Source organism: Colletotrichum acutatum (genome assembly GCF_030867785.1).
Source record: "Colletotrichum acutatum strain CBS 112980 chromosome Unknown BDZ83scaffold_39, whole genome shotgun sequence".
Lineage (NCBI taxonomy): Eukaryota > Fungi > Ascomycota > Sordariomycetes > Glomerellales > Glomerellaceae > Colletotrichum > Colletotrichum acutatum.
This window is the reverse complement of record NW_026849033.1, coordinates 194,015-212,848: the sequence shown is the minus strand read 5'-3', so window position 1 is coordinate 212,848 and position 18,834 is coordinate 194,015. Positions and strand designations below refer to the sequence as shown.

General features: G+C 53.2%; 5 protein-coding genes across 5 annotated transcripts; 2 read left to right on the top strand and 3 right to left on the bottom strand.

The window, feature by feature from the left end:
• Positions 1 to 1,013: 1,013 nt before the first annotated feature.
• BDZ83DRAFT_618954 (uncharacterized protein) lies at positions 1,014 to 2,759 on the bottom strand. Its single transcript, XM_060508095.1, has 3 exons — positions 2,671 to 2,759; positions 2,217 to 2,570; positions 1,014 to 2,050 (listed from the first exon to the last, which is right to left on the bottom strand). Coding segments are annotated over exons 1-3 (930 nt in total). The 5' UTR covers positions 2,673 to 2,759; the 3' UTR covers positions 1,014 to 1,476.
• Positions 2,760 to 3,839: 1,080 nt separating this feature from the next.
• On the bottom strand, positions 3,840 to 5,416 carry BDZ83DRAFT_576089 (helix-loop-helix DNA-binding domain-containing protein; the record flags this gene model as incomplete). The annotated part of the gene is made up of 3 exons (XM_060504890.1): positions 3,840 to 4,198; positions 4,251 to 5,231; positions 5,302 to 5,416. 3 exons carry the CDS (start codon positions 5,414 to 5,416, stop codon positions 3,840 to 3,842), a joined length of 1,455 nt encoding a protein of 484 aa, XP_060365749.1.
• A 4,785-nt stretch (positions 5,417 to 10,201) lies between these two features.
• BDZ83DRAFT_287897 (uncharacterized protein) lies at positions 10,202 to 10,851 on the top strand. Its single transcript, XM_060502172.1, has one exon. The coding sequence runs from the start codon at positions 10,277 to 10,279 to the stop codon at positions 10,760 to 10,762; it is 486 nt and encodes a 161-aa protein (XP_060365748.1). The 5' UTR covers positions 10,202 to 10,276; the 3' UTR covers positions 10,763 to 10,851.
• Positions 10,852 to 13,609: 2,758 nt separating this feature from the next.
• On the bottom strand, positions 13,610 to 14,143 carry BDZ83DRAFT_287888 (uncharacterized protein). The gene has a single exon (XM_060502171.1). The coding sequence runs from the start codon at positions 14,039 to 14,041 to the stop codon at positions 13,721 to 13,723; it is 321 nt and encodes a 106-aa protein (XP_060365747.1). The 5' UTR covers positions 14,042 to 14,143; the 3' UTR covers positions 13,610 to 13,720.
• Positions 14,144 to 17,862: 3,719 nt separating this feature from the next.
• On the top strand, positions 17,863 to 18,813 carry BDZ83DRAFT_651117 (uncharacterized protein; the record flags this gene model as incomplete). The annotated part of the gene is made up of 3 exons (XM_060510431.1): positions 17,863 to 17,925; positions 18,269 to 18,365; positions 18,413 to 18,813. 3 exons carry the CDS (start codon positions 17,863 to 17,865, stop codon positions 18,811 to 18,813), a joined length of 561 nt encoding a protein of 186 aa, XP_060365746.1.
• Positions 18,814 to 18,834: the final 21 nt, after the last annotated feature.

Genomic DNA, 18,834 nt, shown 5'->3' with positions numbered 1-18,834 from the left:
TACGGATATCAATCAGTAGGATCGTGACAAGGAAGGGTGGGCGCGGGTATTCCGTTCATTCATTCATTCTTCTCTTAAATTCTCGCGAGAAAAGAAAACTGACTCGGTCGGGGGTGGAGAACAACAGGAACCGGGGCCGGGGACCGGGGGCGTGTGTTTGCTTTCCCTTGCGGGCCTTGCGGGTCTTTGCGGCCGGAGGAAGCAGAAAGATCGTCCTTCTCAGACCTGACCCTTCAGGAGCGGGAGACCGGGGCAAGGGGAGGGGGAGAACAGTTCAGTTCGCAGGGCGGGCCATGTGTTGCGAGAATGGCTAAATAGATTGCTATTTTCGCCTTGACCGATGGCCATCCAGGAACACAGAGTCAAGAAGAATCTCAGGAGACAAGAAGCTTTGACCAGCGCTACAACAGTCCGTCATCTGCCATGCCCATCAGAGAGAGTTTTCTCCTTGGGGGCCCCCCGTGTAAACTCATGCCGAAGGAAGAACAGGGCCGCCCATGGGGTGATGGACTTGATGGATCATCGTGGACAGAGGCCATCCACGAGAAGCATGTCGGGAAACGAGCAAGGTCATGGAGAGAAAAAGATACAGCCTCTCCGTAAGAACGGGGAGGGAAAAAAAAGGGCGGTGACTTTTTTTCCTCTCTTGGCCGGGTGCCGGGATCCAACATACATCTCAGGAGTCACAGCTGCCCGTCTGATCCGTAACCAGCCGGTCCTCAAGGACACGAGAATGCTCCGGGCCCCGAATGGAAGGCCGGTGCTTTTTTCCTCGCTTCCTGTTCTGTTCTGCCCGGGGCTCCCATGCCGAACGTTTCCGTCGGCCCTTCGTCCCGATATCCCGTGCTGCCCGTACGGAGTGTAAGGTAGGCAGACTGCCTTCCATTACCAAGGTGGAATGGACATGGGCGATTAGATGGCGAGTTCAAACACGCATCAACCAGTCTCGAGATAACGCAAATTAGTAGACGTGAGTCGAAGACAACTCGAGCAAGGTGGTTTGGAGCAAGTAATCATTGAAGTAGAGATATTACATTTTTTATACATGAAAATATGCCATGTATGCCCAAAGATAAGCCCATGCTAACCGCAGGCCTTCTTTTTCTAGAGTTCGTATGATACAAATGCCCTTGTTCGGCTTTCAAGTAATTGATCGTTGCGTAAGGAGATGTGTCTCATCTCTTCTCCAAACACTTTTCCCTCCTCCTTTCCACCCAAGATCTTTTTTCCCCTCGAAACAGGCATAGGAGGCTTCCTCTTCATCCATCCCTGACGCTTTTTCCCGCTAGGAAAAGACATACAAAAAAGCAGAAAATTACGACACATCAGAAGATCTCGTACAAAAGGCCGTCGAAAAGCCTTTAGCCACCAGAATAAAAAGGTATCGACGCCTTCTTGTACTCACCAGAAGGATCCTCGTCGATATCTTTTGTTCATCTTGCCAGCTGACACACCTAATACCCTCAAAAAGGTAATTTAGGCATTCCAGTTGTTCTGCTGCTCACCAGCCTCGGGCTTCGTCTCCTTCTGCGCCTCCTCGGCCTGGGCGTGCTCGCTCTCGACACGCTCCTCAACCTCCTTCGACGAGTCCCTGTCGCTGCGGCGACGAGGGGTGGAACCGGGGGCGTACCCGGTAGCCAGCTTGCGGCCGTGAATCTCAGTCTGGCTGAGGACCTCCATGGCCGCCGTCGCCGCCTCGACGGAGTGGAAGTCGGCGTGGGCGAAACCGCGCGGCCAGCCCGTCGCGCGGTCCACGGCGACGCGGACGTCCTTGACGCCCTCGAGGTTGGCAAAGAGGTCGTTCATGTCCTTGTCCGAGGCCTCGAAGGAGATGTTGCCGACGTAGACGGTCGCTGTGGGAGGGCCGTCGTAGACGCTCTTTCTTGTAGTTCTGTTGTCGTTGTTTCTTCCGCCCCTTTCCCTGGCGGGTCTGCTTGCGTTTGCGTCGCGAGACTTGGCGACGATGCGGCGACCGTGCCAGAAGGTTCCGTCGACGTTCTCGGCAGCCTCCTTCACGGACTCGGGGGTCTTGAAGTAGACAAAGCAGTAGCTAAAAGAGAGAAGATCCATAGGTTAGCTCCTGATCGACTGAGAGGGAGGGTGTTCAGATTTGTCTCCTCCCATTCTGCCAGAATGGAAGCCAGAACCATCAGAAAGGAATGAGGAAGACATGGAGCCGGAAGCTACATTGAGGGATCCAGGGTATTGAGACATGCCTCTTCTTAGGAGGCATCGAAACGCCAACAACCTCGCCATACTTGGAGAAAGCTTCGCTCAGCTCCTCGGGCTTAACATCGAAAGAGTAGTTTTGCACAAAGAGGACGTTGTCGCTGGGCTCCTGTCTCCGGCCCCTCTGCTCGGTACGGCGGGTAGCTCCTTCAGCATCGCCATCTTCACGGAACGCAATGGAGCGAGAGAATGCTCTCGGCGCCGCGGCGGAGAAGGATCTGGAGGCGGCAGCGGCGTTCAGGGCACGCAGAGCAAAGGAGACGGTCTGGAACTTGGGCGCAGCGGCGGCGGTGACCGAGCTGGTGAAGGCGGCGCGAGTGGCCGTGCGACGGATGGACTGCCTGACGTAGGAGGAAAGTTTTCAATTAGCTTTGTTCAATCATATCATGGGATCGCTGCCAAGTACAACATTGCCGAAACAATCTGCAGCAGAGTACCTACATATTGAAGTAATGTAATGGGAGAGTAGTAGACGGATTGATGGCGTAAGAGGTAGAGACGGAAAAGGTGAAGGGCGAGATGATGTGGTGTGCAGATTGAGATTTCCATGGGCGAACGAGAAATTTTGGGATGACCGTGTCGAGGGTCGCGGCGACAAGATGCGCTAGCCTTGTTTGGACATAGCGTATTTCGGCCGAGTACCTTATCTTATCCACTTGGAGTCCAGCCAACCTTAGCCATGTGGCGCACCAAGCCTCAATGTTAACGCACGTCAACCTTAACTCTTCGTCTTTCTATCTTCATTCAGACAATAAGTCGGTCCAAGTTTTATAACATTGCAAAAGAATTGATATTCTCAGTTATCCCTCATCCCGCCTGGGAGGAGATTGTGATTGGTAGCTTCCATAGCCACTCGCTTCCAGGGAGAGGCCTAGGCTCGTCTCTGGGAGAGCAATTTAAAACGCTGGTTTCCCTTCGGTATCTCCCGCCTTACCAAATAGGAGGGGGATGATCCATAATCTCCATCAGTCATTGAACCTGCCACAGATTTTCCCTATATAATTTTTTTTCTTCCCGGAGTACAGCAATGGACCATACAGCATGCATACTAGATGCTCGCATCGTCGTCCCATTGACCAACGCGTATGTATATACACCTGGCTCTCCGTACCGTTCCCGCCTCGGCCTTCTTGAGCCTTGCCCACCCATCCCCAAAACAGATGAAACATAGGACGCCGTCTTGCTTTTTTTATCTACTGACCAAGGACGAGGGTATATTGTCGTCCCCCGGGATCAGTATTGAACTGGAGGAGCCGATCTCAGCGGAACCTGTGAGCCATTGACACACTCAGGTATCGATACATTCGACACGAAAAGAAATAAACAAACAGCCCGCCAAATGGCATCGTGGAGCATAACGCGTTCCAGCAAAGGCACAGAACTGTAATAGAACACGCAGACCTGCATGCGAGGCCACGAACATGTGGTTGGGTATAGGTAGGTTGATCCTGCGGACTCTTTGCCCATCAGGTTGTTGCAGGCGCGGCTTGTTGAACCACGACGAGCGTGTGCGGTGGCGAGTGCTTGGGGCACGCCGCTTGAACGCATAATATGGTCATGTACATGATGACGGTTGATTCTCCCTTGCCTCTTCAGACTTTGATACGGACTCAGTATCTCTCGGGACGATAGCCGTTAACTCTGGGAGCCTCGTATTGGACACCCGTCATTGAGTCGGGGTTGGGCATGTTGCCGTTGAGCCCTCGAATTGGCGGCAACTCACGGCGGGCCGCGTAAGGATCCGCCTGATACCCTACCGCTTGAGGGGGAGGGACTTGAGACTGAGGCGGCGCCTGGCCTGTGGGGGATTGTTGTAGCCTCGTGTTGTGCAGCTCATTCTGGAGACGCTGAATGTCTACACGCAGGTTGTGGTTGTCTTGTCGGAGTCCGTCGTTTTCCTGAGCCAACGTTGTGTTTTGCGACTGCACCATGCGCATGACGTCTGCCATTCGTTGATGCTCAGAAATAGCTATTCCAGATCAGTGTCTGCTCAAGAAACGATACGGTTGCATGTGACTAACCTTTGGTGAGAATTTCCCACTTTGATGCTTTTGAACCTCTCTCCTGTGGCATCAAGTCGCGCAGTTGGTCAAACAATTCCTTCATCTCTGTCCTCCTCTTGCGTTCCGCCAACTTGTGACTTTTCCGCAGCTCAGGCGTGCGGCTGTATGGCTGTGAGCCGGTCCGCGAGGCTGCGTCGTCGTCGCGCAAATCCCCAATTTGCTTGTGCTGCAGCGAGTGGTGATGAACCGGAGGGAAATCGGAAGAGGTGCTTGATAGACGGTTGTTGAAGTCGGCGGGCTCGTCCAAACGTCGTTGGCCAGGCGGTAGTCTCGATTCCGTAGTGAACTGGCTGCTAGCTATGGACTCGGCGATACTACTACGCCTTGAGTCCAAGTATTGCTCATGGTGGCTGATTCGTTGTATCTCTTCCTCTGGGAAAGCCCATGCCTGACCCTTGGTAGGCTCCGCAGCTCGGGCGATGTTGCTTGTTGCGGGGCCTGTGATGGCCGGTGCGGTCCGGATGATCTTTGGGTGCTCGGGGTTTCTGTCGCTGCTGGGTTGGTAACCATTGGAGATGCGGTGCACGGAAAGATTGTCCAAACCAGGGCGGGGGTTGCGCTGCTGGTTGAGAGTGTTCTGAATCGAGGTAGTCGACTGGTTGTGACTAGCGTATGGCGAGTTCCCGCCCAATCTCATGTCGTGAAAACCCTGATTTATCCGGCTATCTACACTCTCTCTTCGGGATCCAGGCCCCATGATGTCGTGAACCACTCCAGAATCCAGGGATGTCGGGCGTTCGAATCGACGCGGGTCAGCACTGCCGGGGGTCGTTGGCGACACCATGGCGGCGACGCTCATGTTGCTCTGCCCAGGCGACACCAGCTGAGGGATCATGTTAGCCGTGACAGGCGAAGGTGTCTTGTCTGCCAGCGAAGATTGGTAACCCGATCCCGTGGGGCTGAGGGCATGGTGCACCACGCCTGATGCCGCAGAGTTATCTATTGGGAGAAAAAGGGTTAGTTGCGCCCCCTCCAACGCGAGCGTTTCTAGCTTTTGTGTCCAACGTACGCTTGCTTGAGGCATCTGTACTAGAATAATAAGCCGAGTCGCGGTTTTCGTCGGGGTTTAGTACTCCTGCTAATCCCGCAGGAAGCTTCTGTGAAGCTGGTCGCTGTCCGTCCATGTTGTATTTCGACGGATATCTGAGACAATCAGGTATGGTGGCAAGTGAAGCGGAACCGATAGTCGTCGTGATTTACTTGGATCGAATTCGGTGGTCGAAATGGAGGTCAAGTAAAGGAGTGGCAGGAGCGAGGCGAAGCGAAGCGAGGCACAGGCAAGCAGGTGATGGAGGAGACAGAGCCCAGTGTGTAGCGAAAACGTGGCGAACAATTAGATTGTCCGGGGTTGAATTGCGCTGGACATGCGAAAGCAGCAGCCTCTCTGTAGGCGTCTGAAAGCGCAGGCTGCTCGAATGGTGGGATTGTTTGGATAACGAACGAAAGGTGTTGGTGAGAAGGGGAAAAAAGGCGCGATGAGGGTGGGATGGAGAAGGTTGAATAAGGACGAGGCCGAGGAGCAAGGAGGGGAGGTCTAGTAAACTCGAAGGTCGGCCGGCGTACGGTAAGGTAGAGAGAGGTAGAGGCGAGTGGAGGAGAGAGATGGCTCAAAGCAGGCAGTTTCAAGATTGGGAGAACGGGAGCTGGGGGTGGAGGGGATAAGATGGAATTGAGCAGGCGGGAGCGCTAGGTAGGTAGGGTGGTGGGTGGGTGACTTGTTGGCCTGAGCAGACGAGCAGAAGGAGACTCAACCCGGAAGAAAGAAAGCTGGGATCCAGACTGCAAGAGAGAGAAAAATAAAAGAGAGGCAGCGACAGGCGGCGGCCTTGGAACCGGGGTGGGAAGAGAGGAGGAGAAGAGAGGATGCACAGGACAGGACAGGACAGGATAGGACAAGCCCGGGACAGGGCAAGACAAGACAGGGTTACTGGGTACAGGGGAGGGGGGAGTGAAGCTAAATCAAAGTCTCTCTCGCTCCTCTTTCTGTCTCTCTGTCTCTGTTTCGGTGTGTACACTGTCTCCCGTTTCCTTCTCTCTCTTCTCCCCTCAAGCTCTCTCCTTCGCTCTCTCTCTCTCTCTCTTTTTCTTCACCCCAGTCCCTTTCCCAGTCAGTCTTTCACATTCATAGACTTGAGCAAAATGCTGCTGCTGCTGCTGCTACTACTAGACAGAGAGAGAACGGCACTACTTAAACTTCGCTACAACCATCTATCCGGTGTTCAGTACCTACGCACGAAGCGAGGTACATTATACAGTACGGAGCACCAGTTAGATGGCTAGGTACCTTTTTGTCCCTGTGTCCGTGTCTGTATTTCTGCCCAGCCGCGGTAAAAACCAACACATGAGCACCCCTCCTCTATCCGCCCAGGAGGAAAAAATAGACATCGAAATAAAAGACAGAGAAGAAAGGTGGGTAGGTACTGAATCATTTGCGGCTTGCCCTGGCGCCCATATGGCTCTGACATTGTTAACATGAAAGCCGCCGTCGTCTCCAACTTCGCGTTGCTGCTTCATCTACTGTGTCGAGAGTTCCTCATGGTAGGTACGGATAGGTACTTACTCCTGCATCTTTGCCTTTCTCTTTCTGCATCTACGGCCTGCCCGCCCTGAAAATAAGGTATGCCAACGTATTATAGCGCTACTCTGAGCGGGCAGAGCCACCTGGAATAAGGTGCAAGTAACCCGATCGAGTGCATGTACCCATGCCTTGTGCGGCGTGCCAGTCGATTTCGCTGGCTGCTACCCAGATAGCTCACGCCTCCGAGGTCGACCCAGAGCATCGCATGGAGGGGGGTCTGGCGTCCGTGTTGAGGCAGACGAGAAAAGTACTTTGCACGCAGGTATAAAAGACTCTATTGTCTCTGAGCGTGCCTGGGGGGTGTCACCCCATCTCTCCCACAGCCATGCCGGACGGCGCCATCGTCGACGACGTGGCGGCACAGCCGAACCCTGCTCGGGGGTTTTTGGGCACGCATTGGCGCTGTTCACGTTTCTTATTTCCCGGACTCGGCGGTAGCGAGTACTTGGGATGTCTGTCCAGCCCCAAGGCAGCCATCCCTGTCCCTGCACCGACATGACAAGCCATATGGCCTTGCCATCATGTCTCCATACACACGCCGTACACCGCACGCCCTCGTGGATATGCCATACCACGCTGGGAAGCTCGAGGGGGGGACGTCTCCGATGGAAGTGGGGTCGCGGCCCTCACATGCATCGAGCATCTGTTTGTCGTGTGGCATCCTGGAGAAGGTTTTTGCTAACAGCTCTATGTGGTGTGCGTGTGCGTATGCATCCGCGTACCTTTGTCGTCCAAGTGTAAGTAGCTGGACAGAAGCCTCCCGTCTGTTCAACTGCTCGATGGTTTAGTGGACTCTCTGGGGCAGCATACAGGGCTCTGTGTCTCCGTACCTTACTCTGCCCCTTTCAATTCGTGCCCAGCAATTTTAGAGTCTTGTTGCGTTGCTGCTCGCCGTTATGAAAATCTTTGGCGGTGGCATTCTTCTCCCTTCTAGCACGCTCAAAGCGGACAATAGAGCTGCTCATTGTAAGGATGAATGCTGCATTGAGTACAGCAGAATGACAGCGCCAGCCGCAATGGTCATATTTTCCAATGTGCGCATCCGTACTTGACCGTGTGACCTTATCGGTAAATGGTTGAAATGACGATGGTGCTCCGAAGAAACAACAGTGCCAGGGCCGCACCATGCCATGCCGTCGATGCCATGCCTAGCCAGATCAGGCCGGTGTGTTGGTCAGGTCAGGTCGTCCGTCCCAAAGACGGGTCTCGGGCAGCACAAAATAGTCATTCGCAGGAAAGGAGAGCCCAACAGCAAAAGGAATGGAGAATGATGGCGGATCTGATGACGGGCCCGCTATTTCCATGTTTCGTCTCACAATGATCGAGACCAAATGCCACCCAGTCAGTTCGGGGCTTGCGAACTGGCGGGGGCCAGAAGAAACTTGAGAGGCTCGGCGGGCCTTGTCTGCGAGACTGCAAAAAAGACCCATCAAGAAGGGGGAAAGAAAGTGCACGAGGCCGGACCGATCGTACTGGCATTCCAACACAGCGCATCAACGCCATCACCGTCATCTAGGCCTCGTTCTTGCGCTTCGGACTCGGAATCCGGTCCGGTCCCTGTACCAGGCTTCAATATTGGGGTTGTTCGCAGCCATACCATGATCGCCAGTGCCAGGACAGGTATCTGTAGGCCATGCCGTGTCGTACCGTCGTCGAAGAACCTTGGCAGCCCGGTTGAGGAACTTGGGGTGCCATTCTAGGCACAGCGGTCAAGGGGTCGGCCGAGAATTCCAGCGGTATCAACAATGACCGAGGCCTGATGCTGCTCTATATGTGACGACTTTAACTCAACATGGTGTTAATTTTCTGTCGAGTGGTTCTTTGCAGCAATGTGTAATAATTGATGAGCAGTTGCGGTCCCCACGTTTGCTTGTCCTTGGTGCCTGAGCCGTTGTGAAATGCAGGTATGTATACATGGGCACAATGGCCTGCTACTGACAGTAGTGTATTGCGCTCCGTCATGGTATTGGTGCAATGGCCATTCCGTGCAGGCATGCGTGTCTAGCAGTTGAGATGCTGAATGCCTACTTCATCGTGAAATACGGATACAGGCAGCACCGACGCCGATGAGGTTTGAAAATCTTTTGGCCAGGGTCCCCTCATCACCAAACCCCTATCCTGAATGAAGGGATTTAGGCTGGATAGTCGTAGGAGAACTGGGCCACCAGCCAACAGGACTTGCCCCCGGTCCCGGGGACGAGACGGAAGAGGATGGCGTTTCTTGTCCTCCCGGTTGGACGGCGGCCAGAGTGGCAGAGCCAGCGTCAAATTTAAAGACGGTCCAGTGGCCAGGCCAAGGTGTAATTCCTCAAAACTCAAGCCTCAAGTCGGTGGCCGTACTCCGTATTCCGTTGTACATCTGTAAAAGAAGAGATAACAGCAACGGACTGCCCTTTGCTGGCAGGCACGGTAAGGCAGGTGGTGGTGAAGGTGGGCACCATCAGCAGGGCTCGACATGGCATGGCTACCGCGTGCGGAGCTGGTAGCGGCCATAGCATATCCAGACGGGCCTTGTTGCTCGTGGTTGCTTGCCTCGTGCGTACCGGGCTGGAAACAAGCTGGAAGCGGCACCGTTTGCGACGGGCGATGGGCGAAGGGCAATGCGGGATGTGCACGTCCATTCGTGGATGGCGGATCCATCCCGCCATGTCAATATTCCAGGCGACTGGGTTTGAGCCGATCGGTTCCATGTGCATTCCATGCGGTACAGCGCCTGGAAGGATGCCGTACCACCACCGACAAAGGTTCCCGACCTAGGACTAGTCAGCCAAGTGCGGTGGATAGACGTAAGCAGAGCACACCTCCGTCGGCCAGTCCAAGTATGAAAACGATGGGCCGGGGGAGAAATCGTTCTTGGTCAGATCCAGCCGAAATCAGGCCCGTGAAGAAGCGGCACGAGAGGGAGGCAAGGAGGGACCCGGATCTTTGGAGCAAGAACCCTGAAATCCGTGTCTCGGTGCCATGTTATTCGTCTTTTTTGGTTTTGCCGAACCATGGTACAGCAACATGTGGTGATGCAAGGTAGACGGTGATGGTGTCGGATACTGGGCACCAACGTGGCAATCACCATCCGTAGGCAGCTTGGCAGGTCAGATAGGATTGCATCGTTTGTCCTTGCTCGGGGACTGTAGTGTAGGAAAAAAGGCTGCTCCACCAAAGCCCGTCGCGAGCAATGTTGGTACGGCCTGTACGGTACATAATTTGTGACTGGATGATAGGTATGTGGGATTGTAACACAACGGTTTAGCGATTTTGGTGTTTTTTACCCATCTCCTTTTTGGGCGATATGTGTGTGTGTGTGTGTGTGTGTGTGTGTGCATGTGAGAAAATAGGGTACTGGCTCTAAGGTAGGGGGATGCAGCACCGTTTGTTCAAGATCAAGCAAGAATGCTCCCGTCGTTAGCCCATGGAGCCTTCCCGGGCAACTATGCGTACTTTCCCCTTCCTTCAAGGTCTCTTCGCACTTTCCGTCAGGACTCAGACATCTGCATCTGAGCCTGTAAGGGCACAATACCTGCAGATCAACAGCAAGGTACACACTATCTTAGGAAAGGGGTTGGTAGTAGTCAAGGTAGGAGTGAAGTTGAACGAGAGATCCATAGCCGGTGGAGGTACTCCGTATCACGGTATGTTGGAATCCACCAAAAGTCCTTTAGTGTTGGCATCTTCGCCCGTCATGCTATGCAAGATAACAAGATACCCTACGTTTGATTCAGTATTTCCGAATCACTCGACACGTCTTGCGAGGAACTCGTACATTGGCCGAGTGTCTTTTCGCCAGCTCACATGTACAGTGTTTGAGTGTATACGTTTTCGCAAAAGCACAGATAGGTCTGGGAACCGGACTCTTAGTCCTGTTCCCTTCCCGCAGCCAGTGACAGATGAGGGCTAGACTGTCGAGTACTCTTGAAAGTTGAGACACTGGGCCACTACCGTCGCTGAGTTTTCTTTCTCTGAGCTGTACATATCAACAGGCCGTGTCCCGGAACTGGTCATGTCCGCGCCTCGGTGGCTGGGTCTAGTGTAGAGGCGGCTGCGATGGGATAGTGGAAGAGGCGTGGTCCGGTGTATGTTGGAAGATGGCGCTTGGCTCCAGGTACCGTACCGACTAGGGAGCCTCGTGCCGAGTGGGGGAAACTGGTTTATTTTTTCCTTCCGTCTCTTTTTTTATTCCTCGCTTTCTTTTCTCTCCCTCGCCAAGGCACAATGTGGTCCGCTTGGTAGAACTGGTCGACTATGTTAGCCCAACTGGAGAAACGGCGGTCGTCTTCACGTCAATGTAGTCTCAAGTCTGGTGACTTAATTCACAGCGCCAAGAGCGACACAGTCCGTCTTGTTTACGCCTGATGGAAAAAGATGTCTGAGGTCCCTCAAGTAAGGGGATCTCGAGGCTCGGAGGGCCGAATGCAGTATTTTAAGCTGTGTGTGTGTGTGTGTGAAATTCTGGCTGATTAGAGCGGTTCGTTGATGAGAGCGCCCATCACAAGGCCAAAAGTACGTACCGGTGATACGAAGCGCAAGGCGAACGACGTGGACAATAGTGGGTTCGGCAGGCACGGAGGGAGAGTGTGTGTGTGTGGGTGTGGGGATGGCTGGAGGCTTCAGCTTGCTGCTTCAAGCTTGTGAGCGTGAGCTTCCCCAACACTGAGCAGTGTCTGGTCAAGGCCCATCACACTGCTCCCTTAGTCAGCCTCGCAAATCGAGAGCACGCACCTCCTCTAGCTCCAGGTCTTGCAAGGTATCCGTACGGAGAACCGTCACGCCTTGCCCCGTCAAGGGTGTCAAGGTAAAAGTGACATGTGGCTGACCTGCTGCACAGCCTTCCTCTCTCTCCCCAAATCTTATGTAATGAGATACGCTAGCCAACCGGCAGCAAACCTCCCTTTTCCGCTATCCATCGTGGGGCGTGCCATCGCTCCTCCTCTGGATCCCATGTGCGATATCCCGATGACCACGTGCATTTTGTGCTGAATAAGTACGGATACGTTTCTGGCAGGGTACCCGTACAGAATAGATACTCTGCACATGCAGCGCTAATCATGCCTTGGTCATATTCGTCCACGAGCCAAAGTGCCTAGTAATTGGGCAGTAGTTGTCTACTGAGATCTATCCGCACCTGTAAGTGTTCTGACCACTTCTGAGGTATCCGCACTTGACGTTGAATTTCCTGCCGTCATCTCCCCACACCTAAGGTAGGTTGTTGACAGCACAAGGAAGTACCCGTTCCTACCTTACCTCACAGGCTCGCTCCTTCTCGCAAACGTCAAGGTTCACCCATCCTCACCAAAGCCGCCCAACCTTACCGTGCGGACACATCCTACCTCATGCTCCGCTGCAACACCATCTTTGCACTTTATCTGACGGTCAGGCACCCTTCTCGCCCTCCCCAGTCCCTGTCAGTTTCCATTGTGGCATCAGCGCCACTTTCCACAGCTCATTATCCTGGCGTCTACGAATACACACCGAGTATCTGTACTCCGTGTTCCGCATTGCAATTGTGTACACAGGCACCCAAGCTTGAAGCAACGCAGCCCGGATGAGAGTTCCCCCTCTTCATTGCCGCAATCCCTCCCGCCCGGAGGCTTGTCGTCGATCATTACTTCTTCGCCTTCTTTGCAGCCGCACCACACGCCCATGACACGGTAATCAACACATTTCCATTAGACACTATTTGACGTCTTGTTCTGGAATCGGACACGGCCCTGTCTCGTCCTCGCCCCAAGAGCCCAAAGCCGCCTATCCAACACCAATCGGCCAATACCTATCCATCATCACACGGCATTTGTTTGCCCGCCCGATTGGCCTACAAGGACTTGCGAATAGAGCCAGCCACATTGTTGAGTCTTCAGTTAGCCAAGTCGCCGGGCCCGCCAGTAACCCTTTCTTTTCTTCCCGCGCTGCCCTTCGAGGCTCCGATACCTTGACTCAGACAATCGCCGCGAGAGAAGAAATGAAATGATCGACACTATTTGCCAAAATAATGAAAGAGCTCGGGGCTTGCCTGTTCGTTGACGAACCCTATCTCGGTATTCCCGTTCGGATTACATGGTTCAAAGTCTTGGAGTTCCACCAAGACCAATTGCCTACACGAATCTAGTTGGCAGTACGTTTGTCGGCAAAAGACGCTCGGTCTGGAAGGGAACTACCTTGTGCTGGCTAGAGGGAACCTTGTCTCCAGCTCCTTGCTCAGCCAGCCTTGCCAGAATTTTGGGATCAATCACGAACCACGATCGAGTGCAACACTGCAGCGGCCAGCCAATGCTCTGGTGGCCCGAGTTTTACGATACTTTACGTCGGAACCCCCACATTGTAACCAGCAAGAGCCTTGTGGGATACTTTCGGCAAAAGAATCGTTCAATAACCACGGCACCACGGCTAATGGTCAGCGCTTGTCACAGCTACGCCGATCTCACATTGTCGTTCTTCCTTTTGAAACTCACGCCGGACCAACGTTCAAGGGATTGCGGACTGACGACTGCTTTTTTGCCCATGTGGCAAGTTACGAGCATAATTGATAGCATCTTATGCAGTCACGTAACCGATGCAACTAGTTCAATTCCGCTCGGCGACACGCCTTGGGGAGAACAACTCCACAGAGCAAGACATCTCCCAACTGAAAGGTCATAGTAATTACGGTGCGATGGAGTCTCCGTAATGGTCTTGCAACGGGACGTCTTTCCGGACACAGGGATAATTACCACTCAACCAACTACCCTTTCCCAGGCGGCGGCCGTCCCTTACGAAATACCATGTCTTGACTGACTCAAATGCATCACCCATTTGCGGCTCCAAATATGCTTGAGATTACATTTACATTGACTTGTAGGTAATACCGATCACTGGATTCACTTCAAGGGACAAGTAAATAACGTAAGGAACAGATGAGGAATCGCAACACTCCGCTCAAGCTGATTTTTCGATCATCTCCGCAGCCTTTCGACCTTTTACTACAGGGATCGCGTCTGCTCAGCACCGTCAAAGGCCCGGCCACACACCAAGACTCAAGGCCATATTTTTGGGCGCATCCAACCCAATTTTGTTCCCACACAGAACAGAACGCATCGACATTTGAGTCAAGTCCCCAGAGGAACATCCACTGTTCTAGGAGGAGCACTCCATAAGAGAGAGATTCAAAAGACCACCACACAACAGACCAGCAAGCAAGCGTCATGACTTCACATCGCACAGCTCATGTGCAGGGCGCCAGGCTCTCAGCGATGTTAGAAAATCCGCCAAGAACCTCGCAGCTTCGGTCTGTTGCTATACGGATGCTGGAACTGCTCGCTCTGTTTATTCCGAATACCTACGGAGTACTACATAAACGCCGCACAGTACCTAGCTCGCGCTTCAAAAGACCCCAATCTGCATTGCAGGATGACCCTTGTAACCCGCCCTCTCCAGGATGCGGCAGCTTGCACATCATCATTAAACGCAAAAGAGTGGGTTTCTGTTAGTCGTCCCACGTGGAGGTTCGATGAAGGGAATCCGGCGGCGCCATGTCTAGGCGTGCATATCTTTCAACCTAGATGGGAAAAGAATGAGGCAAGCAAGACAAGTTAGCCGCTAGAGACAAGACAGTTGAAGCTGGTCCAATGGAGTTCGTCTGCCAATGCAGTCTTGGGTGTGTACGAGGCACTTCGCGTTCGCTCATCTATCGACACACCATCAGTTCGCACAACACAGCGGCCTTGCGAGCTCTGGTATCTGTACTCCGTACTCAGACGCAGTGTGAACCACACGTTCTCTCGAGGACGAGGGGTGCGGGGCAGGGCCTCAGGGTTGGTGGGAAAAGGCTCCCTGCGTTGCCTTTCCGCCCGTGTGACGGCCCATCGGTTCCTCAGATACGTGTGCCACGTTTCTTCCACCTGCCAGTGTAGGATCTCCGCTGGCGTTCGCTCTGAGCGAGCCCATTGGGTGGTTCATCAACTCCCGGGGTACAACCCACCGGCGAGACCATCATACGTCCACACAAATGCAACACACTGCACCAAGCTTGCAAGCATCCAGTCTCGGTACAATGTCGATTGTTAGCATGCTTGCCTCTTCAATAGCAGCAAAGCAAGAATGTACTCTCAGGTCGCAAACGAGGCCACATCTATAATCCCAGAGTCGGAAAGAGGGCTGCCGTTACAGAGGGCTCCAAGAAATCTGCATGGGGGCAGTTGCCAAACATTTCTGATGCTGCAGACTTTGACCGAGTCTTGTCAGGTAGTTATCTAAAATCCCCTTACTCCGTACAACCTGAGGCTCGTCTAGGCACTCCGCGGTTTCTCATTGACTCGCAAACAACAGAGACGAACCACCATATTCGCATCGGTCTGCCAGTGTCGTGTTTGCTGCATTAGCGAGACGCACCATACTGTTATAACAAAGGGTCACTGGCGCGATTTCATCTCTTGCTATTACCACTGATTTTCGTCGCTTCCCCAGAGAAACGAGGACGACAATCCCCCGCACTCCGAAAGCCATCCATTCGCCGCCTCCACACACCGTTTGAGTCCGGATATATTTGTGTACAGTTACACAGTAGCTTCTCACACTCCATTCCAGGACGGTAGGGGGCTCTCCGCCTTCTGCTAAACCGCAAAGCAGACTGGGCCCAGTGCAGCGACTCAGTGAGTCGTAGGTGCCGCCTCGCGTCAGGGTCGCCCCTGGAAGGGATCGGACGGGTAATGCGAAGCCTTGTTCAAGCAATCTATCTGCACTGTATTTCGCCGACACAGAGCCGTCCCTGGACCCCTGTGCCTCGCAAGACAGGATCACTGTGTCGGTCAAGGTCCGTTTTCGTCCAGATGGGATCGTTGCAGCGGAGACAACTACCGATTGAGAAGATCGTCATACCTTACTAAAAGCACCATGCTTCGACTTTCGCTACAATCCAGAGAAGTTTTGCTTCGGAATAGGAAACTTTGCTCTTGAGGTTTCATGAGTCCAGCCAGACAGTCTGAGGGTCCTCGAGTCCTCTTACATGTCAACCAGTATTCGTACTGCTGATTTAACGTTGGGGAACAAAAAGGCAACATGTTCTGTGCCCTACGCAGGATTGAGACAGCCATTCTTGGGCATGCGGCTTGTCTCGCACTGACATTTGCAGACCAGAAAATCCGAGCAGGGGAGAGACCACAACAACAATAATAAACAACAATGACGCAGCTGGCATTCAGGCAAATTCGGTCGAATAATCATACCATCTCCGTCAGAAGCAGCATACCAGTGAGCCCAACAACGCTCAAAGACTATCTACGGGAGTCTCTGTGAGCAAGCAAGACGGGTTACTTCGCTTCCCGGCCGGGGCCTGATACGATTATTCAGATCAAGTGCATCTTAGTCACGTTTTGACGGCGTATTTGTAAACCAGTATGGCGTCAATTGCTTGACGAGATCGACATCTGTGCCACTGCAAATGAAAGACGTTCACACGCCTACGATCTGACGCCGCGGCGCACTGGCGCTGCTTGTGTCATCCTCGTCACAATTCGTTCGGCTGTGAATGCTCGTTCCTACGAATGTCGAGGTTCAGCTGCCCTGGTGGCTTCCTGTATTCAGTCGAGTCGTCCTTCCCTTGAAGGTATGATTCGAGCTCGCCGATCAACGGCGAGTCATTGTATGGACACTCCCAGCTATGCCATCAGCTCGTAGCCTCGCACGAGACCCACGATGAGGGGCTGCAGGTTCGATAGTAATCTTCAGTTGTCTCGAATAGGCCAGCCGCAATGCATTTTTCGAGGAGCACCTCGCTAGTGCCAGCGACCCTCGTCCAGTACGTAGTATACAGAAGAGCAATGAAAGCGCAACGTATGCCATGCACCTCGCCACTTCGAGGGCATCGATAGCTCTGCGATGCACTGCAGTCTCATAACGCTACCACCTCCTCGAGCTCCTCTTGGGTGTTGATCGAGTTCCGGCTATTGGACGTCATCATATTACCAGTATCCCTTGCTTGTTCCCCCTCGCATTACCGTCAATTCTTCCTACAATAGTCTTTGATCGCGCGGCAGCTTGAGAAATACCTCTTGTTGGCTCACATACTTCGACTCCTTTCAGCAGGCTACTGCAACATCACTGACTTTCTCAGCTCACGTTCACTGGCTTGGGTTCCGCACTGACTTGACTAAACGGGGTCGCCATTGAATACATCTGGCAAACCTAGTACCAATCTACACCGTCTTGGCGGAACAACTTTCCTAGCCAACAACAGTTGACACTTGGTGAATCAGACGCAGTGCTCACCTGTTCGTCCGCGGAGCCATCAGGTTGACGGGACAAAAATCCAAAGGCCAAACCTGGCGCTTCTAGTCGAACAAAGTCTGAGCGACCCTCAACGGCTTCTCATTCACGCCCGATGTAGAATCACCTCAGCTAGACTTTGCCCCGGAACAGGGGCCCGAGTGCAAAGACGCAGGAGGTCACGTTGTGAGTGAGGGCCGGCCAGTGATCTGGTATGGTCGAAGCCGACACACGAATACCATTCTTGCGAGTTACCTGTGAATTGTACTCGACCTCTGTGTCAGATCGGTATATCTAGGCATATGTCGCATCCGAATTTGACGATTGATCACCGGGCGCATAGCTCCAACAGGAGAACTAATTCACATATGGTTCGATTTCTGATCTCTTACATTCCTCGAAGTCACTTCATATGACCCACGGCCACAGCTACACATGATCCCACATCGCCAAGTAGGACGTTTCCTAGCCGAAAGCTGCCAGTCTATGCCAACAAACGTGTGTGAAACAGAGAAACTCGGGCTTTTTTCCGCCACATGTACGGAACAGCTGTTGTGACTAGGCACGGTCGTACTGCGAAAGTTCAGATGACGACTTCATGTACCGATACATGATGCATTTCTCTCCATCTAAGCTTCAAGCTTTCACCCCATACAACGTACTATCCCTGAGCGATTCTCAGACGGCACCTGCACGGTGGCTCGGTCTGCTCAAAGTTGGTTTGAGTGATGGCCGGGGCTCTATTCTTCCCTCAAGTATCCTCGAATGTCCCATCCTACAGGCAAATTGAGCCCCGGTCCCACAGCAAAGAAACTATCGATCGAGAGGGTAAGAAAAGCACAAATTGATTGCTCGTGAAGGCGCCGTACACGCCGTCAACGGCTTTTAGCTCTTGCGGCTATCGGACGATGTCTCACACACAGTCAAAAACAGCAACGATGGACAAACGGTCAGAACATGGCGTGATGCTTAACTCTTACTTCCACGCGAACCAGGCATGCGGACCTCGTTTGTATTTCATTTGAGAACGTAATCCTATCCTATTCCTGGGTTCGATCCGATGAAGTATTCGCTGGAGATAGCAACCACCAGAGGGGGCCTGTTGAATTGCTCAGCTTGGAGGGAAGTGGTCGCAACTTTGTGGTTGTCTGGGCCTGATGATCTACACCAGGAAAGTTTGTACCCTTGCTGGCACAGAGCAGCAAATGATCCTGGCGCCCATTTGATGGTGGGGCTCTCTGGTGGTAGCCGCCATTACGGATACGCAAGTAGGTGCTGCGTCGGCGGCTGGCCATGACGAAACAGGGATAACCAGGACAGCGAAACAAGTCTATTCCGGCCTTCGACTCGTGTTATCTGAAGGAGCTTCCTCTTGCTGATTCGCCGTGGATTCGGCGACCGGGAATACAGCTGTCTCAAGGAGCTGCATGGTGCAATATTCTGGGCAGAAAGAAGCAGGTGATGGGGGGCCAAGAGCTTCATCCCCGCAAAGCATCTTCCGAAGCAAGCAGTCCACGAGATCTAGATCCCTACGAGCTAGGAAGAAGTACGGGCAGATACGAGTTCGACTTTCGTTCATCGAGCGTCGATGCAGGTATCTGTATCTTTCACACTGATGAATCCGCCAAGGCCCTTTCCCCAGGCACCCAGGCTGTCGTTGTTGAGCGTTGTCTCTTACAATCAGGTCCGGCACGGTGCGGGTACGAGATCTACTAGTCGTAGGTCGCAGCTATCACT

Coding starts and splice junctions, on each gene's coding strand:
- BDZ83DRAFT_287897 (XM_060502172.1), top strand. CDS start 10,277: ATGGAGCCTTCCCGGGCAACTATGCGTACTTTCCCCTTCCTTCAAGGT.
- BDZ83DRAFT_618954 (XM_060508095.1), bottom strand. Junction 2,051..2,216: donor TCGATGCCTCCTAAGAAGAG/GCATGTCTCAAT, acceptor TCTCTCTTTTAG/CTACTGCTTTGTCTACTTCA.
- BDZ83DRAFT_287888 (XM_060502171.1), bottom strand. CDS start 14,041: ATGACGCTTGCTTGCTGGTCTGTTGTGTGGTGGTCTTTTGAATCTCTC.